This window comes from Syngnathus leptorhynchus, chromosome 14, assembly GCF_054491065.1.
Source record: "Syngnathus leptorhynchus isolate UIUO chromosome 14, UIUO_Slep, whole genome shotgun sequence".
NCBI lineage: Eukaryota > Metazoa > Chordata > Actinopteri > Syngnathiformes > Syngnathidae > Syngnathus > Syngnathus leptorhynchus.
In genome coordinates, this window is record NC_141208.1 from 4,392,873 (window position 1) to 4,414,502 (window position 21,630).

Consider the following 21,630-nt stretch of genomic DNA (forward strand, 5'->3'; position numbering starts at 1 on the left):
TAAGGATGAAATCATAACTAATAAACTCAAGTTGTAATTAGATATGAAAAAAATGCATCATTTTAACGATGAAGTTGTAATACCGCGACAGTAAACTTGTACTTTTAAGAAAATAACTTCACAATTTTATGATAATAAAATCGTAATATTATGAATTTCTTTTTTTTTTTAATTTTTTTTTAACAAAAGTCATTACACCTTTTGTTGACAGGACGTACCTCGTTGTCATGTAAAACGTGCGCTTGGCTAAAGTTGAGAGGGACAGGGCCGTCCCAGGCGTCCCTGTCGCACAGCTGATGGTAGAAGGCGGGGCTTATCAGCACGCCGCCGCAGCCTTTGGCCCCTGCCACCAGCGCCTGCTCCGCATGCGCTTGCTCGTCCGAAGGCGCTTTGGGATGGACGCTCTCCTTACTTTTCTTCATGCTCAGGTCTAAGGTGCCGTTTTCATCAACCTCTATGTGCATGTCCTGCAGGAAGAGTGAAAAAATAAAAACATCAGGTCAAGTGTGAGGCACACAACACTAATAATAATTACTCATGTGCGTGTGTGTTACATGTAGTTTTTACATTGACAGCTGTGTCAATGTGTTTTCTAGGACACACAACCAAGATGGCAGCAGAAGGGGGAGGCTTTATGAATGTGTGTGTGTGTATCGTGTCAGATTCTAGGTCATCATTATTAAAGCAAAAATTCAAAAGCTTTACAGTAAAAAAAGTTTTTCCTCGTTGACAGATGTGGTTTTTTTTTTTGTGTGCAACGAAACACGAGCACAGGAAAATCCTTTTCCCATGAAAAGCAACCAATTACCACAGAGCCAACATGTTTTATTAAACTTGACGAGCCGTAATCTCGAATCACGACGGGTTTTGTCAATGAAAAAAAGTCATCATCATAAAAGAATAAAATTGCAAAAATGCTATTTAACTTGTATGTCATCATCTTCCTGTTTTTTTTTCCTATTTTCATCCTAAAAATAAAAAAAGATGTTTGAATCATTTTGAATCATTTCTTTGCACGGGTCGAATAGAACAATCTCAGCGTGTCCTGGATGGTACGACATGAAAATTAGTCATATCATTTTTTTTTAAATACAGAAAGCGTGTGGTGCCATATTCGAGAGTGTACCGTACATATGCAGATATGTTGTTGCATATAGCCCTCTAAATATGGCAGCGCCTCTCGGCCAAACCTTCCAGACAGGAAAGCTGTTCTTTATTTTCTGCGCCCGCAGAGAAGACAACTAAGCTGCAAAACGGGAGCAGATGATCAACTTGCTAACACTGTTTAATTCATTGACATTGAGTGGTGGTGGTGGTGGGAAGGGAGGGGGTGAGGCACCTCGTCAGCTCAGTCGCGGGCCAGGGAGCCGAAGACGGTGTAGGTGTGCAGCGGCAGCCTTGAATCATCATCGTACAGTATGGAAGGTGATGCCATTGGCGACGTTACGCAACCGCCTCGCATACCTTTCCAAGTATGAAATGTCTCGACAAATTTGGTGGTGGTGGTGGGGGGGGGGAGGCTGGACGTGTACAGCTCAGACACATGGAGTTTATAAATTCTTTCAAAAGTTGCATTTCAGTCTCACTTTAATGTCTTAATATTCGGATAATAATAATCTTCAACACCAGGCCAACTGATGTCCAAATCGCTTTTGTTTAAAGAAAAGATGAGTGGCTGTAATCTTCTTTTTCAATTTTTGTGTGTACATTTAAGCATGACACGCCCTCCTTTTTGTTTTTTTAATTTATTTGTCATTTTTTTGCTACCTGAGCTCTCTCTCACACAGAGTCTTTGCCAACATCTCTCTTTTGATGTCTTCCCTTTTTATACACAAATCAGAGTTGCTTTCGAATGAGCACATTAAACACCTTTTTTTTTTTTCTCTTTCCAAGTGGTCTGATTTGATTACCTTTGTAGAGGTTGCCAGGGGCCGTGCGGCCGCCGTCTCTCCGCCGTGCCGGTAGCGAGTGGAGAGGTTGAGGATGGCAGCCGTGGCGGCGCTTTGGGGGCCGCCGTCTTCTTGCTTCAAGTGACTCGGCGGTGGGCTGTGCTGACCGGAGGTAGGCAAGCGGCCACCTGGAGCCTCCAGGAAGCCAGGATGATATTGCTGGGGTGCTACATTTAAAAAAATAAAAATAAATTGATGACAAAAATGGATGGTGAATAATTCAGTCGCAGAGACAGCAGGTGTTCCAAGCAAATGTAGTAATAAGATGCTGGACGACAAACCTTCAAAAAGGGCGCATGTGGTGCTATTAACGAGCATTAAGAGCATAGCGTGATGTTCAATTAAGATATTGGTTGAGCAATATCTTCATTAAAGTGTTTGTAGTGTGCATCGGTCTCGAGGTAACCCAAAAAAAATTACATTTGTCGTTCACCCCATTCGTTGACTGCATTGGTGTAATTTGATAACAGGGATTCTCAACGCTTTGCTTTTCAGTCACAGAAGTTCAGGTTAGATCAAACAAAATAGGTTTTTGCTCTCGTGAGTGAACGTACAGTCGGGATGGTGCGAGACTTCGACGTCGTTGCCGGCGCTGTTGAGCGGCTGCTTTCCGAAGACCTGTGCGTCGAAGCTGGCGTAGTCGAAGCGGATCCGACTGTACTTGTCCATGTCCTTGGCCAGGCTGCTCTGCAGGGCGGCCATCGGGTGAGCCAGTCGATAGTTGAGCTGGCTTAGGTCAAATTTCTTGACCAGGCCCACCACCCTGCGAGAGGAGACGGAACGAAAGGCAGATGAGGCTCACGTAACGTTTAGTGTTGTTTTGGGAAGCTTTTTTTCTTCTTCTGTTTTTATAAACAGTCGAGGAATTAATGCTGTTGATGCAACAGTTATGAAATAAAATTTAAATGTCGTAAATAGGCCACATTTTCCTCATAATATTTTAATCATAATTTTAATTTAATTGCTAATATTTTGAGCTTACTCTCATTATAATGCAACTATTTTCACTGGACAAAATTATACAGCAGAAGTGACATCATAAAATTCCATTTCAATTTTTATTTTTATTTTCAGTTTCGTAACTATATGACCCTTCATAATACAAATGTATCCTTGTGAAATTTTGACATTTTTCCTTTAAAAATTGTGACTTTATTCTCGAACCTTTGTGACTTCACACAATTTCTTTCTCATCCTTTCTCACCATTAAATGTTATCTGTTCTCGTAAAATATTTAATTAATTTAATAAAGGCTTATTGCAATATATCTTCCTAAAATGCTGACATTATTCGTCTGAATAGCGCAACTTTATTCTTGCACTATTGCAACCTTAATAGTTGAACTAGCTCAGTTGAAAGTTTCTGGAGGAGACCCACGACCCCAGGTGCGACAAGAAAATTCCAAACGGCTGGGGCTCAGAAAACACAGTAAAAGCAAGCTATTTTTTTTTTTGTTGGTGTTGTACACATAGTCTGGGATTTGATGGCGTGGATGCGGCGGCCAGGTTGCCAGACTAATTAATATAGCGGGAGTGGGCATCCTGCCCGTGATAAATCCAGCGGGAACAAAGAGTTCTGCTCTTTTATCATTCCTAATCGAGTGGATGGAGCTTGCGACAGACTGCATGTTCTGTAGGGATCGCTCAATAAAACACAACAAGAGTGTTTATCACTTTTCTGCACAGCTTAACTTGCACGAGAAACCCACCCCCACAACGTATCTTTCCCCCCCCCCCCCCCCCCGCCTCCCTAAATGTCGGCTGGCACGGCGCATACCTCGGCGAGCGATCGGGCGTTTGTCTGCTTTTCAGGCTCTCGTCCTGAGGTTTGGAGATTTTCACCGCGGCGGCGATGGGGCAGCCCGACAGACTGGGAAGACAATCAAATGGTGTAAGCCAATCGCAGACATTCTAATGACTCTCCAAAATGGAAGGTGATTATTCTTGATCATTCTTCTTATTTACCTCCGGTGGGTGCTACGGTTGCTGTTGACATGGCCTCTTCCCGTGCAGCCAGGAGTGGGACACTTGAGGACGTTCTCGTGCATGGCCAAGACTAGATGAGAGCCAGAGAGAGAAAAATCAACGTTATCTCTTTTTTGGAAACCATACTTGCTAACGTGGAGATGAAAAATGGAGCCTGTGAGGTCATTCTGATGATCTCATGGAGGTCATTGAATGCTCACAATCTCACAGCAAAAAAATTGAATAATGATGATGATATCTCAATTGAGGTCATCCAGCTAATTTAAACTAAATCGATTGCTAACCAGGATGACTTCTTCAAATAAAGTTGAACCAGGAAAACCCTCCAGAATTATGAAAAGAACCTTAAGAACCGTATTTGCGCAAGTTAAAAATGAGTTTCGAGACTTTCTTCCAGTAAATCAATAAATAAAAAATGATTATTAATATGTAAATATTTACAACATAACCATCCTTAGTCAGTTAGAAGTCTGTTTTGTGCTTTTTTTTTTAAAAACTAATTAAACAGTGATATAATTAAATAAGATTGCCAAATGGAAATAAAACAATTCTAGGGTCGACAATGATGAATTTGCAAGCGTCACACTAAATGTTTATATGATGAATATAAACAGCAGTGAACATTCACTGTTGATTTATGGAAGCGCTCGGCGCGTACGAGAGAGAGCGACAAAGTGTCCGCAACGTAAATAGCTTAGTGCAAAGAAAAGACGACGGCTGATTATATTCTTCAAAAGAAAAGCGTCGTTACGGGCTGCCGTACAATCCTTAGAAACTTCTATTCTCTCGCTCGCGTCCTCCAATTAGTTGCCTGGACTTGTCTTATTTATTTTGTTCAATAGCATACTAGCTAGAGCCTTTGATTTGCAAACACTGCCTACACGAGAAAGCAAGAAAAGTTAATTACTTTTCCTGTTGCTTTTGTAACATGACGCTTTAATGTCCAATGTTTGTGGAGTTTTGTCGGAATGTCTTAACAATCGCCAGTGTGTGTGTGTGTGTGGAGGCGGGGGGGGGGGGGGGGGCAAGAAATACAAAATGTAAAGAGACTTCAATGCACATAACAGAGGAGACTGACAAATCCTTTAAGTTACTCGTTAAAGTAACACGTTTGAAGTCGATTCAATTTTTTTCGCTTTATAAAAATAAAATAAACACTTTGCGAATAAATAATGAACAAAATGAAATAAAACCTTCATAAGACGTCCAAAGTGTGCTACTGCATCTGTGGCCGTGTCAATCAAAAAAAAAAATGAGGGTACCTAATGAAGTGGCCCGCCAAGACTTTTGATTTGCAACACTCACTCTCTGGAGGAACTCGCACTTTATGAGGACAACCGGACAAACTCCTGTGATGGGGGTACAGTCCGGTCACGTGACCCGTGCCATCGCAGCCCGGCGTGGGACACTTGATGTCCCTCTTGTCCGTCCGCGGAGAGTCTGGGGAAACATTTGTTGATTTAATACAAAGAAATTCTGCTACACTAACTTCCGATAGGTACAATAGGAAAATTATAGTAATGGCATATTGGACTGGTATTATTCGTGAGGCACGAGATGGAAATATCATGCAAAGCAGGACACTTTTTTTTAAAATATATATCTAAAAAGCATCTATTAATCTGTCATTTTAGTTAAGGCTGTAGTTGAACACACTTCTTAATGCCCGACCATGAAAAGATTACATGGAGGATTACACATTTAGCCACGGTCATTTGAAGAATCCCGGGGAAACATGAGAGGTACTTTAGCAGGATTTAAGACTTATGGTCATGGTTAAATATCCACTTGATTCCTATCAAAATCCAATATTGGGAGTAGTCGCAATTCAGTTGTATTATTATCATAAGTCTGTTTTATGTATTACTTGACTTGTTGCCAAAATATTTAAGAGGATTTCGAGCTCGGCTTCCTCTCCATTTCTTTTTATAATTCTCTTTGCTGCTTTATGAGCACACAATGGATGACCATTTCTTTTCTGTGGGGCTGGACAATCTAGTTTTGGATATACAAATATAAAACGGTCCTCATCGTGAAGACGGTGAAGCGATTTCTGGCAACAAATCAAAGTAAAATCAAACACTCAAGAGTTCTGTCCCACCTGTCAAATTGGTGACAGAAAACAGACCTGATTTTAGACCAGCTAAAAGCAGGTCTAAGTTGTGGCGCAAGTGGTTTTGGTTGGATTGGACAGACAGAGCTAAGATTTGCGTTGTGCACAAAAAAATAGGAATGTCAGTTTTACCTTTGCCTGAATGGTAGCTGAGCCTGTTGTCCATTTCCATCATGTGATGATGTCGCCTCTCGTTGGTCATCTGCTCCATGAGGAAGCGATCCATCTCGCGGTAGGCGTGATGGAGGACTTGCCTCTGCTCTGTCTGCAGGGCGATGGCCTGCTCCAACAGACTGAGATTGACTCTGCTGCGGCTCACTTCCAGGCCTCGCTGGTGGAGGTGGTCCAGGGCCCACCCCTCCAGCCTGGGAGGCCTCTCCACCTCCGAGTCACTGTCCCCCTCCTCCTCCTCTACCTCCTCCGCCCTGTATCTCTGGAAAAGGCCTCTGCTCAGATCCAGGTGAGCATCTTCCTTCAGGGGTGAAGGGTCGTCGCAGCTTCTGGAGGGACTTAAGCCGTTTGTTTTGGCAGAGAAGGCCCACTGGAGTTCCTTCGGGCTCCGCGGGGACGACGACCCGCTTAGCTGGTCCTGACTTTGGTCGTCCTGTGCGTCTTTGTCGTCATCGTCGTACATTTCTGCCGTGCCGCCCTTGTACTGCGGCGAGCACTCGGGCGTCACCTCTGACCAGCACAGCGAATCGTTGGAGCGGCCATTTCTATCAGGCACGCCATTGATTGGACTCAAGTTTCCATCTGAAATAACACACAAACATATATATGTATATATAAGTAGATATATAAGTACATATGTATATACACACACATACACACATTCATACACACAAAAATATTTTTAGCTATGCCACACTTAAGACAACTGTGTCATGAGGGAACAAACACGCTGAACTGTGGGATAATAATTTGGATGTAATCTTCCAAAATCCTTTTAAGGTTTTAGAACTTGTGTCACTTTCCTACAAATAATACAGTGAGAAAAACATGTTATTGCAAAGAACACATGTAATAGCGTAAGGTTGTGGGATTCTCAAGTAATTACTCACCACGAAGGATATTTTAGATTTACGTTTGAAATATTTTTTCCTCGAGGGCTGAACATGAAAGGCCAAATTGAGGAACTAAATTAGTTTTTGCTTACGTCCTCTTTTTGTCTGAAGCAACAAAGATTGAAGATGAAGATTATGGGGGATTTACAGAACATTGGTTGTTTTTTTATAATAATAATTAGTTATGTGTGTTTTCAAGTTGATGCCAAGCAGCAACATGTTGTCATCTTCTCAAACACTGATGTCAAAACCTAAAATCCCGTTTCTGGGGATGAAAAGAAAGAAAGTGAAGATTCCTGAAAACAAAAATGGAATCGGATTATTGTTTTTTCTTAACAGAACGAGATGCTGCAAAATGTTGACTTTACTGATATTTTTTTTTTTCAACTTCAAGGTTTCAAGGCTCACCCGAACCAGAAATGGTCAATATATAAAATGTCCCTCATCGGATTTGTTTTGTCTACTTATTAGAGCCCCATATTTTATTTGATGGATTTTAAAAGCTTTTTTTTTTCTCCCTGGATTAATATTACATTTTGACCCATTTAACAAGTTTGTTAATTCCTGTGTCTCTCATCATCATCTTCAACCCTCATTATCACTGTCATCATCCATCCATGATTCCTGTGATCTGATTCATCCATCGAATCCTACTTTTTTGCCTTTCTCTCGTTCTGTCTGGCCACTTAAGAGGATAGAAAGTTGAAAAAAAAAAAAGCCCAAAGAGCCTTAACAGAGCATAAGTTTGAAGCGTTTGAGAGGATCAAGGGAGATTTGAAGGAATCAATCCAGTTGATAGCCTTCCATTGTTAATCACTGAGCACCGCTTGGGAGACACGGCCGGTGTTGATAAGTGGTTGTTTTGCGTGCCTTTGAGAGGATGACGGTAACCCTCTTTGGCAGACTTTAACATGCGCCGACCGGGCTTCAACAGACACCCACCCAGGACCACCGTGCCAATGAACTGACTGGGAGCGGACAATGTGCACGAGGTTGGCCGCTATTGCGTCACCAAGTCATAAAATAGTACAATTTATTGTACTTGAACCTTTTGGTTTGATGGCTGAAGGCTTAAGCTTAACGGTTTCGTTTGATGGCTTGATGGCTTAAGCTTACGCTAAAATAACTACAAATAAATTAAAAAATAATAAAAAATGACAATGTTTTAAAAAAATTAAGCCTACAAACTGAACTGACCAAAATGAATTTAAATTTGTTTGTTTTTTCATTTTTTCAATTGCAACTTATTTATTTTAAGAATTTCACTCTACTACATTGTGATGTTGATTAATTACTAATTCATTCTTCTTAATTCATTCTTTTAAAAAGACTAAGAAAACGGTTTACTCAAGATAATTATATTCTGAAGATGATTTTATAAGTACTGAATGTTGTAAAGACAAACTAATCTGTGTAAAAAAAAAACAAAGCCAATAACATGTATTTACATTCATGCAGCAGGCGAGCAGCATTTTGTTTTGCATCCAGCTGGACACGCGCACACACACACACACAAAATGAAAAAGCAGAGAGAGAGAGAGAAAAAAATTTGGATCCCGGTGATGGTTTGTGTGTTGGAACAGGTGAAGAGTTGTCACTCCAGAATAGCCATTAGCAGCTCTCTGCAGCAGGCCTGCGCTCGGCCGCAGCCAAACACAGCGCGGCTCCACCAAAACAACAGCCCGATTTTGACGCCTTCCAACGCGGCCACCGAGAAAATGCAGAAAAATCAGCAATAAAAAATTCCATCAAACCCTTCAATACTAGACAGTTGGGTTCGGTGTGATAAAAAAATGAATGTAACAACAAAAACACAATTCATCCCCCAGAAAAATCACTTCAATCATTCTAATGTAATGTGACCCCAGCATGGAAACAAATCAAATCCATTTCCAGTCAACTCCTCTCGCGGTCCATTTAAACGACACACGCGCGCGCATGTGTACTCTAATGAGTCGTCGACATTATGCCTAATTATGTATTAGACTGTGTTGGAGGGCTTAACAAAAGCTTTTGAAAAGGGACAATTATGTTTGTTGCTTGGTTACGTCGTTAAAAATATACCAAATCAGTGCAGATTATAGTGGGCCAGTATGCATGTGTTCACCAAAATGGACAAAATTCAAGTCTTTAAGGGGGACGCGGAAATCAAAAAATAATAATAAAAAAAAAAAAGAACATTCTGATGAAAGACAAAATCAAAACATACTGGTAAAGACTTTTTCCTGCCAGTCCAGCGACGGCTAATTTGTTTTCCGCCACTTGAACTGGAATTGAAAAAGTGACGGAGGGATTCTCATTTGAATCCGAGTGAACTGGCTGGCGCGGGCGCTCATTCACCGTCTCATTCTATGGATTCAATGGCTTTGGACCGGCCCATTCAAGGACAGACGAGGGGGTCGGAGAAACGAGTTGGCCTCGAGCGAAGAGGGCGGCGCCAAGTCGGAAGCATCGCGGCCGATCGGCTGTCAAAAAACTTTTATTTATTCGGCGAGACGCAACTAATGTGGCCAGTGTGCTGTGCACAATGAGCGCGGCGCGGCGACTGCTGTTGATACCGCTGCTGGTTGGCTGGCTCGGCTGGCGCGAGGGGAGGGGAGGCAAATATGAATGCAACAGATGGGATTTTAAAATTCAGCGTGGACTGTTCATCAAAACAGACAAAACAACAGGACATCTGTTTACCTGCTGGAGTGTCGGCGCTCGTCAGCGCTTCTTTGTCCCGCTGCGGCGCCCTGTCCTCGCTCTCTTCGGCGCAGGCCTCGCTGGGGCTGTAGTGGCGCGGCTTCATCAGCAGGGACTTCCTCTTGTTGACGGGCGCGCCCTGAACCCCGTCCTGGGCGCTCCGCTTACGAAGCGATGACCCGTACGGGCTGCACGCAACCAGCTGTTAATATTGATTGTCAAGGCTGGCACAGGGTGGCAAAACATTACCTGTTTGTCTCAACGATAAAATCTTCATTGGTCAGATCTGAAAAAAAAAAAAAAGAACGATTTCAATTGGAATGATTTCACTCGTATAATCATAAATCAAGCTAGCCAGCATGCCAGCACGGTTACTTCAAAATAAAAGCTTAAAAGCTGTCTTGAGGGCAGCATAGGAAGAAAATTGCGGAGATAAGAAGCTTTTCACGTGTCTTCTCTCCGTCGACAGCACCGACAAACACCAGCTCAAATTGTTCAATCAATTTACCATGCGAAGCATCAACGAGAATAATAATAATAATACAAATAATTTCCCTTTCACGCGTTTCACCAACTTGCAGTCGGCCTCCACAATGGCCCTGAGCACTTGCATCATGCCATTTCCAGTTTCGAGGTTTTCAATCACACGTCTCATATACAACACATGCACAGTCCTTAACTAATCCGAGTTGCGCTTCCAATTGACTGACGTTATTCTCGCCCGAGTAATCAAGCCAACAAGATGGCACACAAAATCCACTCTTAATAAAGTTGGACTGTTGAACCTATGGCCCCAAATCACTATGACAAGTGCACTGTGTGGGTGCGTGTGCAACTCACCTGTGCCGCATGATTTTATGATCTGCTCCTCGCCTTCCGAATCCATCTGGAAATAAAAAGTTCAAAAATGATTCAGACCCTGATTGAGTCATGATACAATCGCATGTACAGTGAATATAAAAAAAAAAGTCAAGACACCCATGGTAAATAAGTAAAAATAAATGTACAAATAAATGTAAAAATATAAAAATTGAATTAATAATATATTTTTTAGAAAAATCATCATTTGCTGGGTAAAAAGTCATTTAGTTTTTTGGACTGATGTCGTAGTTTAAGAAAATAAAATAACTTTTTTCAAAATAAAAAGAAGTGAATTTCATTTCATTTGAGCCAAGCGGTTGCTGCCTTTCTCTTGATATACCTGACTTTTTTGCTCCAAATTGAACTTTTGTCTCCAAAACGAACAACTTCATTCCACTTTAATACCCTCGTGCAAATTTTCAAACAACACAACAACCACAGATGCACTTCCACTCAACATCTGCACCTGGTAAGAATCATAAAACCAAAGTGTCACAAAATCTCAGAAAGCTGACCCAATAATGTTGCCTGAAGCTAAAATGTAATTCAACTCAGTTCAACAAAGTTGGTGAAAGGTGTCGAAAATTGGATTACCCAAAATAATGACAAAATGCAGACAGCGCCTCCACTTGGGCCGTGCGTGTGCGTTTGGACCGAAATAGTGTCAAAAACCCATCCATGTTGCTGGTGGCTCCCAAATAAAAGCTATTAAAGATAATTATTGCGGGCTGATGGCGGCGTATAGTGGTCACCAGCCAGCGAAATGTGTGAGTCACAGGATGCGCTGTTACTTTTTTTTCCCTGGTAATGGCAAACATGACTCCTCTCTCTCGTTTGCTGTTGTGATTGAAGGCACTGACCTGTCATATATTTATAATAGGGGAGCAGGTGTGGCAGTGATGGACCTTAATTTCCTTTAATAAACCTTTTTATGTGGTGCACTCTTAATGCCACGCCGGGCCCTCGGAGGTCCTGCTCGTAATAGCTTCATTACTTTTGATTACTGCCGCCTATTGAGACAAACAACTCCCAAACACTATACATTAGCTGCTGTGAAAAAAAAAAAAAAACGTGAATGTACCTCGTTAGTTTGGAACACTTTTTTGCACTCACACACACGTGCATATTTACTTCACATGCGCACACACAAATTTGGTCATGAAGTGAAAACGGCTTCTAACGTAGGCGTCCGTCGACGACGAAGGTGATGTTGCCGGTGTAGCTACATTTTGTTTGCTTTGTTGTGTATTTTAGAAAATAGAAAAATGTTCATGGATATGAATCGTGTGTGTATTACGGTATTTTTTTTTTAGTCAAGCTAAAATTGAGAATCTTTTTTTTAAATTTCAATGCATATTTTCAGCCATGAAATACATTTTTAAATTGTCATCATACAATAAAAAAACGCTTCTGATTTTTTTCAAATTGAAATAATTTGTGCTATGAGCCATAAAAATTATAAGATAAAAGATATATAACAGGCTCTTTTGAATGAATTACAAGAATCTGTTGATTTTTTTTATTTTGTAGCATCTCTTTTCACGTTTAAAATGGCCACCATATTAGATGAATAAGTTTGCCAAGAGTTCGGAATATTCAGATAAAATAATTCCTTGTTTGTTTTATATTTTTTTAAAAATCTACAAAGCAGTATTCATTTCTCATTTGTATCTTCTTTTACCTTTGATTGTTGTTTGGCGGACGCTGAGTTTGCAAAGATGCCAGCTTCACACTGCCCGGCCTTATGGACGACCCTCGTCTCGTCTCTCAGGAGCTCAGCGTGTGCTTCATTCCCTGCACATACGTTTATGACAATCATGTCAACATCATAAACATGCAAATCCAACCGTGCGACTTTGTAACGTTATTATTCTTATTTTTAGATTTGAATCTATATTTTGGTTGTATAGAGTAAGGTGGGCGGAGGAGTCAATGGGGTGCACGTGTACGGGAGCACGATGCAAATTGATTACTCGAGAGAGGATCAAATTGCTCGCTTCTAATTAATACAAAACATCCAAGAGGGAAAACATGCGGGGAGCACAATGCGTATATTCAGCCCTGCTCACTTCACAGATCTTATTATGGAATTATTTATTTATGTTAGCTTTGGGTGGAAGGGGGGAAAACATCTTAATTATAGTGCACAGAGGGGAAAAATTTAGAGGGGAAAAAAGGGAGGGATGCAGGGAAGGAGGCAGGGAGGGGTATTATTTGCAGTGGCTTCATTAGCATATGAAAAAAGACTCATGACTATTTGAGTTGGTTCATCATCTGCTGAATCATATTTGCGCACCCCTACCTCCCTCCCTCCCCCCTCCTGTATGGAGACAAATGACGCTCCTCCGAGGACACTTTGGGGGGCCCCTCCCTCGGCGAGGGGGTCTCGCCGACCGATCTTCTCCGTGTTAATCTGGCTCCTCGTTGTCCTTGTGGGACCCCCGCCGCAAACCCACCCCCTCCCCTGCCTTAACCCCATCTGCTAGCATTCCCAGCACAGAGGGGCGACCGGGCCGCGCCTGGGGAGGTTGGTCGGGGCGGAGGGGGTGTGGGGGGAAGCCCAGCGGTCATGAATAACCATGGCCTCGCACCATTATCGCCACATCGGAGATGCTGGGAGAAAAAGTGAAACAGCAAAGAGCGGCGATTGTGCTGTTTGATGCCGCTGTTTCCTATTATTATTATTATCATTATTACTATTATTATCACTGGAGTGTGCAGCTGGCGCCGATATTCACCGTTGACCTTGAGTTCGGGCGGCCCGCGTATCCGAGCTCTCGCGGTGTAATTAACGCGGTCGCTATTGTGATGGAGTACAGCCGCGACTCCGAAATGTTTTTTTTCTTTCAGGCAAAGAGAGCAGCGACAGCGCCATCGGTTGTTTGCATTCAAATGCGATTAGACGAGAGTAAGATTTCCAAATGTCAGCGTGGCGACTCTCCGTGATGAGATTTTAATACAATTGCCGTGTGGAAACAGTGCTCAGGAACCTCCTTCTCTTAACCTCTCTTCAGCGGTATCATGGTGAATTATAGACAGGCGGCGGATGGGGTGCTCTGTGCAAGGTCACTGTCTGCTATAAGGCCCCTCAACAAACCTCCCCCCCCGCCCCTCCCTACTTGTTTTTGTTTCCCCTTGGAGAAACGTGGAGAGCGCGAGGGGTTAAAAAACGGGGGGGAATGGATTTAATTATGGAATGAATGGAATTATAATGCGCCCGCAGCAAGTTTTCCTCCTTATTTATTAAAGCAGCTGATGGGCCAGGTTTGATGAGCCACTTCTGGCATAATTGAGTCATCACACAAAGAGGCTTCCTCGCATTCAGAGTGGTTTTATCAGCGGCAAACAGACCTGATTACTGGCAATTACACTCTGATCTAGGGGAGGAAGAAGCAGAGGGAGGGGAAAAAAGAAGAAGGGCGCAAATGTGTAGAGGGTAACTTGTGTGTGTTTATAGTTTACCCCGGGAATAATTTTCACATTAATTTTACATGCTAAGTGTTTCTGTTTATGTGTAATAAAGGGCGAGAGATAGTTGCTTTTACTTTCATATTTCCTTGTAATGAATGTTTGGCGACACGGGTGGCCTTGATCTCATTTGCCCCCCCCTAACGTCAAAGGAGAGCAAAGTTTCAATTTGGATATGGAGCATTATCGTCTTTTTGGACAATTGATACCTTCGATTGAAGTATTTTGTTACCCTCGAGACAAAGTCAAAGAAATATTTTGCTTAGTGTTTGCCCAGTGCTGTTTGGTGTGCTGACGGTGATTTTACGAACCGACCTGCACGGAAAACAGTGCTGACAATCGGAACAATCGAGTACATCAATCGGGTATACGCATACTGATAATCAGCTCCATTTGAATTATAATTTGTTGGATGTGTTTAAATAAATATATCTGGATCAATTCTATTATTATTGTTAGCCATGTATTAATATACACGCTAAAAAAAATGAAAAAATAGTAAAGCATGACACATGATGTCAAATTATCGTTGCACTTTTTTTTCTCAGGAAATATATTTTAGAGATTTCCAAAAAGGTGAATTCGGCCGTTGAAGAAGACATTAAAATCGAAAGAGTCTACATTGAAGCGCTTCTGCGCTGGTTCTCAAGTAATGACAGATGGTCGCATATATTTGTTAAGCGCCGTATACGATTTCAAAGACAGATGGTCTTTGATATCAATTAGACATTAAAGGAAATCGTTTTCTAATCTAAAATGATGACATTTAATGCGATTCATTACAATTCTCAAGCCGTTGCATCGGTAGTAATTACATTGACGCAATTGATGGGCTATGTTTTGTTCCGTAACTCTAAAACAACACGGCTGTCTATATTTGACACTTTCCGCACGACATGATGATTCCTCGATGGCTGCATCCCCCGTTAAAGCCAAATCTAAAGTTTGTGTGATGGCAGCAAAAAAAAGTCAGCAGGCTGCAAAGTGATCTCACCCACTTTTTTTTTTTTCTAACCGGCGGCCAAATTGAATTGAATGAACAAGTGATTGCTTTCGCCATTTTTCATTGACATGCAAATGGTTCGGTGGAGAGCAAATGAAGCTCGGCAGCGAGATTTAAATCAACTTCTGTTCACAGGGTATAAACAAGTTGTGGGTTTTTTTTTTTTGGAGGGAGAGATCTACTCTGTCAGAAGGAGTTTGCCCTCATTCACATCCATCTCAACGATGCTTCTTGTTACAAAACCCTTAATCAATTTTATATCACAATATTTTACAATCATTTTTTTTTAAATAAAAAAAACAATTTTGGAACACAACCAACCAATTGATCTTTCAAATCTTTGACTTGAAGGATTAGCTGTCATTCTAATTTGCGTTCAGTCTTGAAATCAGCAGACTGGTCCAACAGAGTAGCCTCTTAGCTCTCACCCAAGTGTTTGTGGCTTCTGCCAAAGAGGACTTTCATATCATTTTTTTGCTATCTTCTCCCCACTCCGAGACAGACGAGCTTCAATAAGAGGCCGGCGCTCCCAGAATTCTTAGCAGACAATCAGGAGGCTGTCTGACTTCAATGATTTGTTATGATGGCATAACTACAGGGGAAACTTGTTATTGGAGCCAGTTAGCAAGCGGCCCAATGAAAGAGTCAGATGGTGACACCTTTGCCGTGGTGATTTTGGCCAATCTTGTCATGGCGTTCCAAAGTCAGTCCCTCTAAATTGAGTTCATCTGGAGCCGGACCACACGGTCGGCGCCGAGTCCGGAACCTTTCTTCTGACATCAGAGAGACAATGTTTTGACCACATTTACGGTGCTTTTAGTTCTCCTGTCATATGAAGATCTGCTATTTTATTTGCTCATTTCAATCCAATTAATGGCCAGTCTAATGAAATTAGTTTCTTCTCAGCGCATCAATAGCAGAGTGGATCGTGGTGCCTTCTGCCAAGGCACTCTCAGGCTAGCTACAATCTTTGAATGGTGTTGTGAACATGCTTCGCCTAATTTGGGGACAGGTGCTCGGGGAAAAAGAAGTTCCAGGCCTCCGGTGTAACAATGAGCTGAGTAATCCTACCCAAGAAAGCTTTTTTTTTTTACTTTTTTTTAAAAGCATGAATGCCACCAGGTGGTCTCCAATTGGGAGCCGTTCCGCTTAATCCTTCCCCCTACACAAAAGGCAGGTCTCCCGTGCAAAAAGAAGAAAAGTTGACGTTGGACACGCTGCCTGCGAGAGGAGTCAGTGATTTCTAATCAGATTGCACTGAAGTGAACAGCTCGCATGGCAGCTGTAGTTTTCCCAGGGTTAATTACCTTTCACTGCGCTCTCTAAATGAGTCAGCTGTTCCTGTCATTAAACTCTCTCTCTCTCTCGTACTCTTTTTTTTGCTCTCTCTCACAACACTACAGTTGATGTATGTTTACGCCCTGAAAACTGACAATACCCCCAATCAGAGCCCCGCCCACTGACCTTTTACTCGATTAAGATTGGAACCATTGACCCACTTTACAAACACACTTAATCCTCAAATAGCACTTTAGGCCTTTTGCTTTATGTCTGCAAAAGGACATAAAAATTAGGTGGGAAAAACGGGAAACACACACACACATTAGGATTTGTCTATGACACAGTTAAAAGTTATATAGCACATTGAGCACTTCAAAATTTAATACAACCCACTCTAAAACATACCGGTTTATGTCTGTTTTTTTTTTTTTTTTGGGTCCAAAATGTGACATAAAACATGTTGGTCTTAACATTGCAGGAAAAACAAGAAACACACTTTCGTTATTTCTACGTATTTCAGATGCAACTATGAGTGTTCTCCAAACCAAGGCCTTGACTACAGGGTCATTTTTTTTTCCGATTCAATGTAGTAAATATATAATTTCCAAGCAGAATGGCATCCATGCATCCATCCAATGTCGCAGACAGTGTCCACCAGTGACATTGTTGTTCCGTCATCAATTGGGAACGATCCGTCTGCTCATTGAGCCGAGTGGCTCAGAACATTTGGGTTGGGGGGGTTGAAGTGAATTTTGCCACTACGCTAAAATCCCTTGGCCACCTGGATTACAAACTCTAGTCCTTTAACTCATGCCAGTATAAATCCGTGTTAACTCGGATTTACCTCTGGCATATGAATTCGCAATCTGCGTAAGCTTTGTTTGGAATGAGTCAAACATAAGTATTTCACGTGGCAAAGGATGCCCAATGGTGAATTTGCTATTTTGTGTGTGGCGTGCTCAAATGTTGGAAAATAAAAGAAAGGACCAAAAAAAAGAATTCAACTTCACTCATGGCAGTTTTGGAGTCTTGATGACGTGGCAGTGTCACCGTGGCGACGGCTACGAACCCGATTCTTTCCTCCGACATTTTTTCGTTGTTGGTCGCCAAGAAACACAGAGCATAGGAGATCTTGATAAGAAGATCACGATAAAAACAAATATGGCAAGAGCAGCCAATATCCAAACCATCTCTCTCACGTACACACTTGTGGGCCTGCACAGTTAAGCCAGACTATTTTCTACTTAAAAGGTTAGCGGGGACGCTTTTTGGGCGAGTTTGATCCGTGCTTGCCAAAATCAGCAGATGGTCCATGAATATGATTATGGGCATCAATAAAAGGAGTAATCTTGAACAAAATGTAAATTTGACTTAAGTCCAGGCTTTACGATACACAATGGACTTGAACCCACTTCCCGGTGGTGATAAGCTAATGCGGCCGTCGCTGCCGCCAAAAAGGCGACAAAAAGCAACCAAATGGCCGCGGGATCGATCCGAGTGCCGATACTATCGGCGCCGTTGTGGTGAGACAGATACTTTTGATTAGTCGGATATAGGCCAGGTCTTGAATCCGTTTTTGTTGAATGGACTGGACTGATCGCCATTTTGTGATATGTGGTCCTATCAATGAAAAAAAAATCCATAAATCCAATGAAGGGGGTGATTTTTTAATTGGTTTGTTTTAGAGAGAGAATCCAGAAAAGATGTGCAATTTTAGATTGTTTCCGAGTGAAAACTTTACAAACTGGTTATGGGGAAAAATAAGCCAACTATAACAATAATGATTAGTATATGGAAAAATATATAATAATATGTTTTCTATTTAATCCAGTTAAAGGTTGGCTAAAATCTATCTTGGTTTAAACTAATGAATAATCTAAAGAGGGGAAAAGGTCATGAAAGACAGATTTAACAATTTGATGACATCACCATCTTCATTACTAAAACGCATCGATATCGATACCAGTCCTGTACCTTTTGATGAATGAAAATGAATCAACTAAAAGTAATATCAAAATGGCATTTTTGGTAACAAAATAAAATAAAAATTAGCTTCTGGAGGGGACAAATACGAAAAAAAAAGATTAAAAACTAAAATGAAGATTTTCCAAAACAAATCCAAACACCTATAAAGACCAAAATGATTCTAACCCTGCTTGACCTCAGCTCTACTTACAGCGTGATGCGCTACTAAACTAAAAAGTTCAACTCTGGAAAACGCTCAAATCCAAGGCAACAAACAACCAACAGCAGCAGCATTCAGCAATTCAATTGACAGATAGATTTGCTAAAGCACAGTTCCACTAAATACTTCCATCAAATCCCCTTCAAGTGAAAGCAACGCTTCTATTCTGAGCATCTCTCAAACAGACCCTCCCACCGATCGACTTCAGTGCCCGGGAGCGTCAACGTCTCCAAGCTCAACTTACCCTTCTCTTTTTTTTGCATCTTGAGGAGACGTAGCACGAGAAGAGAGCAATGAGGTGGACTCGTCCACCACACTGCTAGGCGAGCGTGTGTATCCAGCCTGCGTGTGTGTCGGCGAGCGTGTCACCCGAAACACCAAGCTTTTTTGCTTTTTTTTTAGCCTTCCTTTGTGTCATTCACTTAACAACCAATCTCATTAGGCGCTGTGCTACAATGGGCTGAATTATGTTCTGTGTAAATACACCACATGGTGCTCCTCAAGGAAAGGTCCTTTTGATCACACAGCCACAATTTCAGCCCAAAATGACTACAGGGATGACAACAGACTGCTCCTGAAAAGAACAATTACTTTGGGGCGTGTCATTAACAAAGCACTTGCGAATGATAAGAAATTGGATGGGCAGAGACTCAGCTCAGAACTTTTGGTAATCATTAAAAAAAAAAAAAAGAGAGAGAGAGAGAGAGAGAGAGAGAGAGAGAGAGAGAGAGAGAGAGAGAGAGAGAGAGAGAGAGAGTGAGTGAGGGAGAATATTATATTTGTGATTTACCGTGTCCTTACTTTTGAGTTTAGAAAATGATGGCCGCAATTCGATATAAATGTTATCAGAAGTTATTGTGATATGACATTGAGCCCACGAGGGCGATTTATGGTTTGCAGACAGGACGAGGTCCCAAATTGATCCCAAATGTTTTAAATGCGGCATCCTCAACCATGCATGCAGTAAAAAAAATATATGATACAGTATAAGGTCAAATTACTTGAATAAATTGATTTGAAATTGTATGCTAAAATATCGAGTCGACTTCTTGTGGTCAACATTTGGTAAAGGAGAGGTGTTCATTTATATTCATTTATTTTTTTAAAAGCCTTGAATTTTGTTTCCTTTAAAAAAAAATCATCCAGCATATGCAAAATATTATGATGTAATATTGAACTAACTTTCAAAGGTAACATTTTATGGTGACTCGGAGTGGTGACATTTAACAAAAGCGAGGTCTTGAATTGGATTAAAAAAAAACATTCTTACATTTTGCTTCTTGAAACCTGCAACCACTTGGTTATGAGGAAAGAAGTCATACAAGACATAAAAATAAATATGCCACGATGTGTGACATAATATTGTATTTAGTCCATATAGCCTACTCATGCCGGGTGGTCACATGACTTTATAAGTCATCTCGGATCGTTCTGCCTGAAAACGCTTACATTTAAAAAAAAAAATGTAACGAGTGTAAGCACTTGAAGTCATGACAGCTGTCCATAAACATCGGAGACGTGTCTATTGGCCAACTTGACCCTCGTTGGGAGCGAAAACAAATAGAAGAGAATGGCGCAGCCTGGGATTGGCGAGCCTGGTCACTGGAGATTTTCCAGACAAACGGTGCACCGGGGAAAGGGGCGAGGGGGCGGGAGAGAGGGGGGGGGGAATAAAAAGGACAGGCTCCGAATCTCATTTTAACAGACCGCACACAATCTGGGCTCCCACAGAACTATCTCTGCCTGACCGCTTTCTATTTATCCCTTATCAGTGTTTACCAACCGCTAGTTTTCTTTCATTCACACTGTGAGGCAGTTCTCTTACTATCAGTCAACAGCTGACACCGTGGAACGGCCTCAAAGGCGAGAGGAAGGGATCAAAACTAAACCAAAGCTGTTTAAACAATACAACAGAGGAAATAAATTCATAAATCCTAATTCTTCCCAGCCCACAAGGGTATAAGCAGATGCTTTATAGTTAGGCCAAGTGAGCCGGAGCGCAGCCAATGAGGTACGCCACTGTCAAGGTACATTGGGATGTATATTTAGGCCCAGAAAAAAAGTAAGGCCGTGCAGCAATGGGAAATATGGATTTCATTTTTTTTTTTTTTGCCATGTCACTCAAAAAGCTCATTTCCTTGCATGTCATTTTGCATCATGGTATACTGTGGGAGGATAATTTCTTTTCAGTTATTTTGTGTACGCCATGTCGCTCAAAAAGTGAATTTTCTTGCATGTAATTTTGCATAATCATATATATATATATATATATATATATATATATATATATATATATATATATATATATATATATATATATATATATATATATATATATATATATATATATATATATGAGATGTTACCTTTAAATTTATTTTAATTAATTAACACATTATTGCACTGCTGTCCACTGTCACAATAATGAAATTCCAGATAATTATACATCAGTAATATACAGCAGCAAAGATGATATCACAGAAAATAGCACAGGCCTAAAAACTTGGTCCTGACATTAATTAAAGAAAAGAAATACACTAGAATAACACTATCGGCTTGTTTTGTTTGCTCATCTCCCCCCTCTCCCCTCCCCTCCCCCACGGGTGCCACCATGCAAACAACTCTTTCTGTGGAATACTGATCAAAAGTTAAGTCATTAATTACATTTATCCTTTGGCCAGCTGCTCAACAGCAGATGGATCATTTCTGAGACCTCGTTGAATTAAATCCACATAATTCATTTTCCTGGATTAACTGAGTGAAGTTGGAGCACGGTGGCGATGGCTGCTTGACAACGCTTTGTTGGGACAGGTAACAAACACAATGTCCTTTGATCATTTCATTAGGTTTGCATAGAGTCCAATAAAAGGGAAAATCTTCACGGCGATATTTTTAGAGGGCCGTAAAAGTGTCGGATCGGGTTTATTCGCGGCCCTTGTTATTTTACTGGATGGCAGCAGGGTACCATGGACAGCTCCTGCAGGCGAGCGCAGGTCACATGGATGCGTTGGGTAGCAACCGACCCGCCTGCACTTT

At 41.4% G+C, this 21,630-nt stretch overlaps 1 protein-coding gene across 7 annotated transcripts in view; it reads right to left on the reverse strand.

Annotated features, from left to right (window-relative positions):
* The window catches only part of st18 (ST18 C2H2C-type zinc finger transcription factor), a 41,020-nt gene that overhangs the window by 7,714 nt on the left and 11,676 nt on the right, over positions 1-21,630 (reverse strand). For all 7 annotated transcript variants that reach the window (XM_085930616.1, XM_085930617.1, XM_085930621.1 and 4 more), the window contains exons 5-15: positions 12,339-12,451; positions 10,637-10,682; positions 10,046-10,082; positions 9,797-9,984; positions 6,180-6,800; positions 5,240-5,374; positions 3,914-4,004; positions 3,726-3,818; positions 2,504-2,712; positions 1,911-2,116; positions 219-467 (exon numbers count right to left, since the gene is read on the reverse strand). In XM_085930616.1, coding sequence (XP_085786742.1) covers positions 219-467; positions 1,911-2,116; positions 2,504-2,712; positions 3,726-3,818; positions 3,914-4,004; positions 5,240-5,374; positions 6,180-6,800; positions 9,797-9,984; positions 10,046-10,082; positions 10,637-10,682; positions 12,339-12,451 — 1,988 coding nt within the window. The remainder of the gene's footprint in view (positions 1-218; positions 468-1,910; positions 2,117-2,503; positions 2,713-3,725; positions 3,819-3,913; positions 4,005-5,239; positions 5,375-6,179; positions 6,801-9,796; positions 9,985-10,045; positions 10,083-10,636; positions 10,683-12,338; positions 12,452-21,630) is intronic.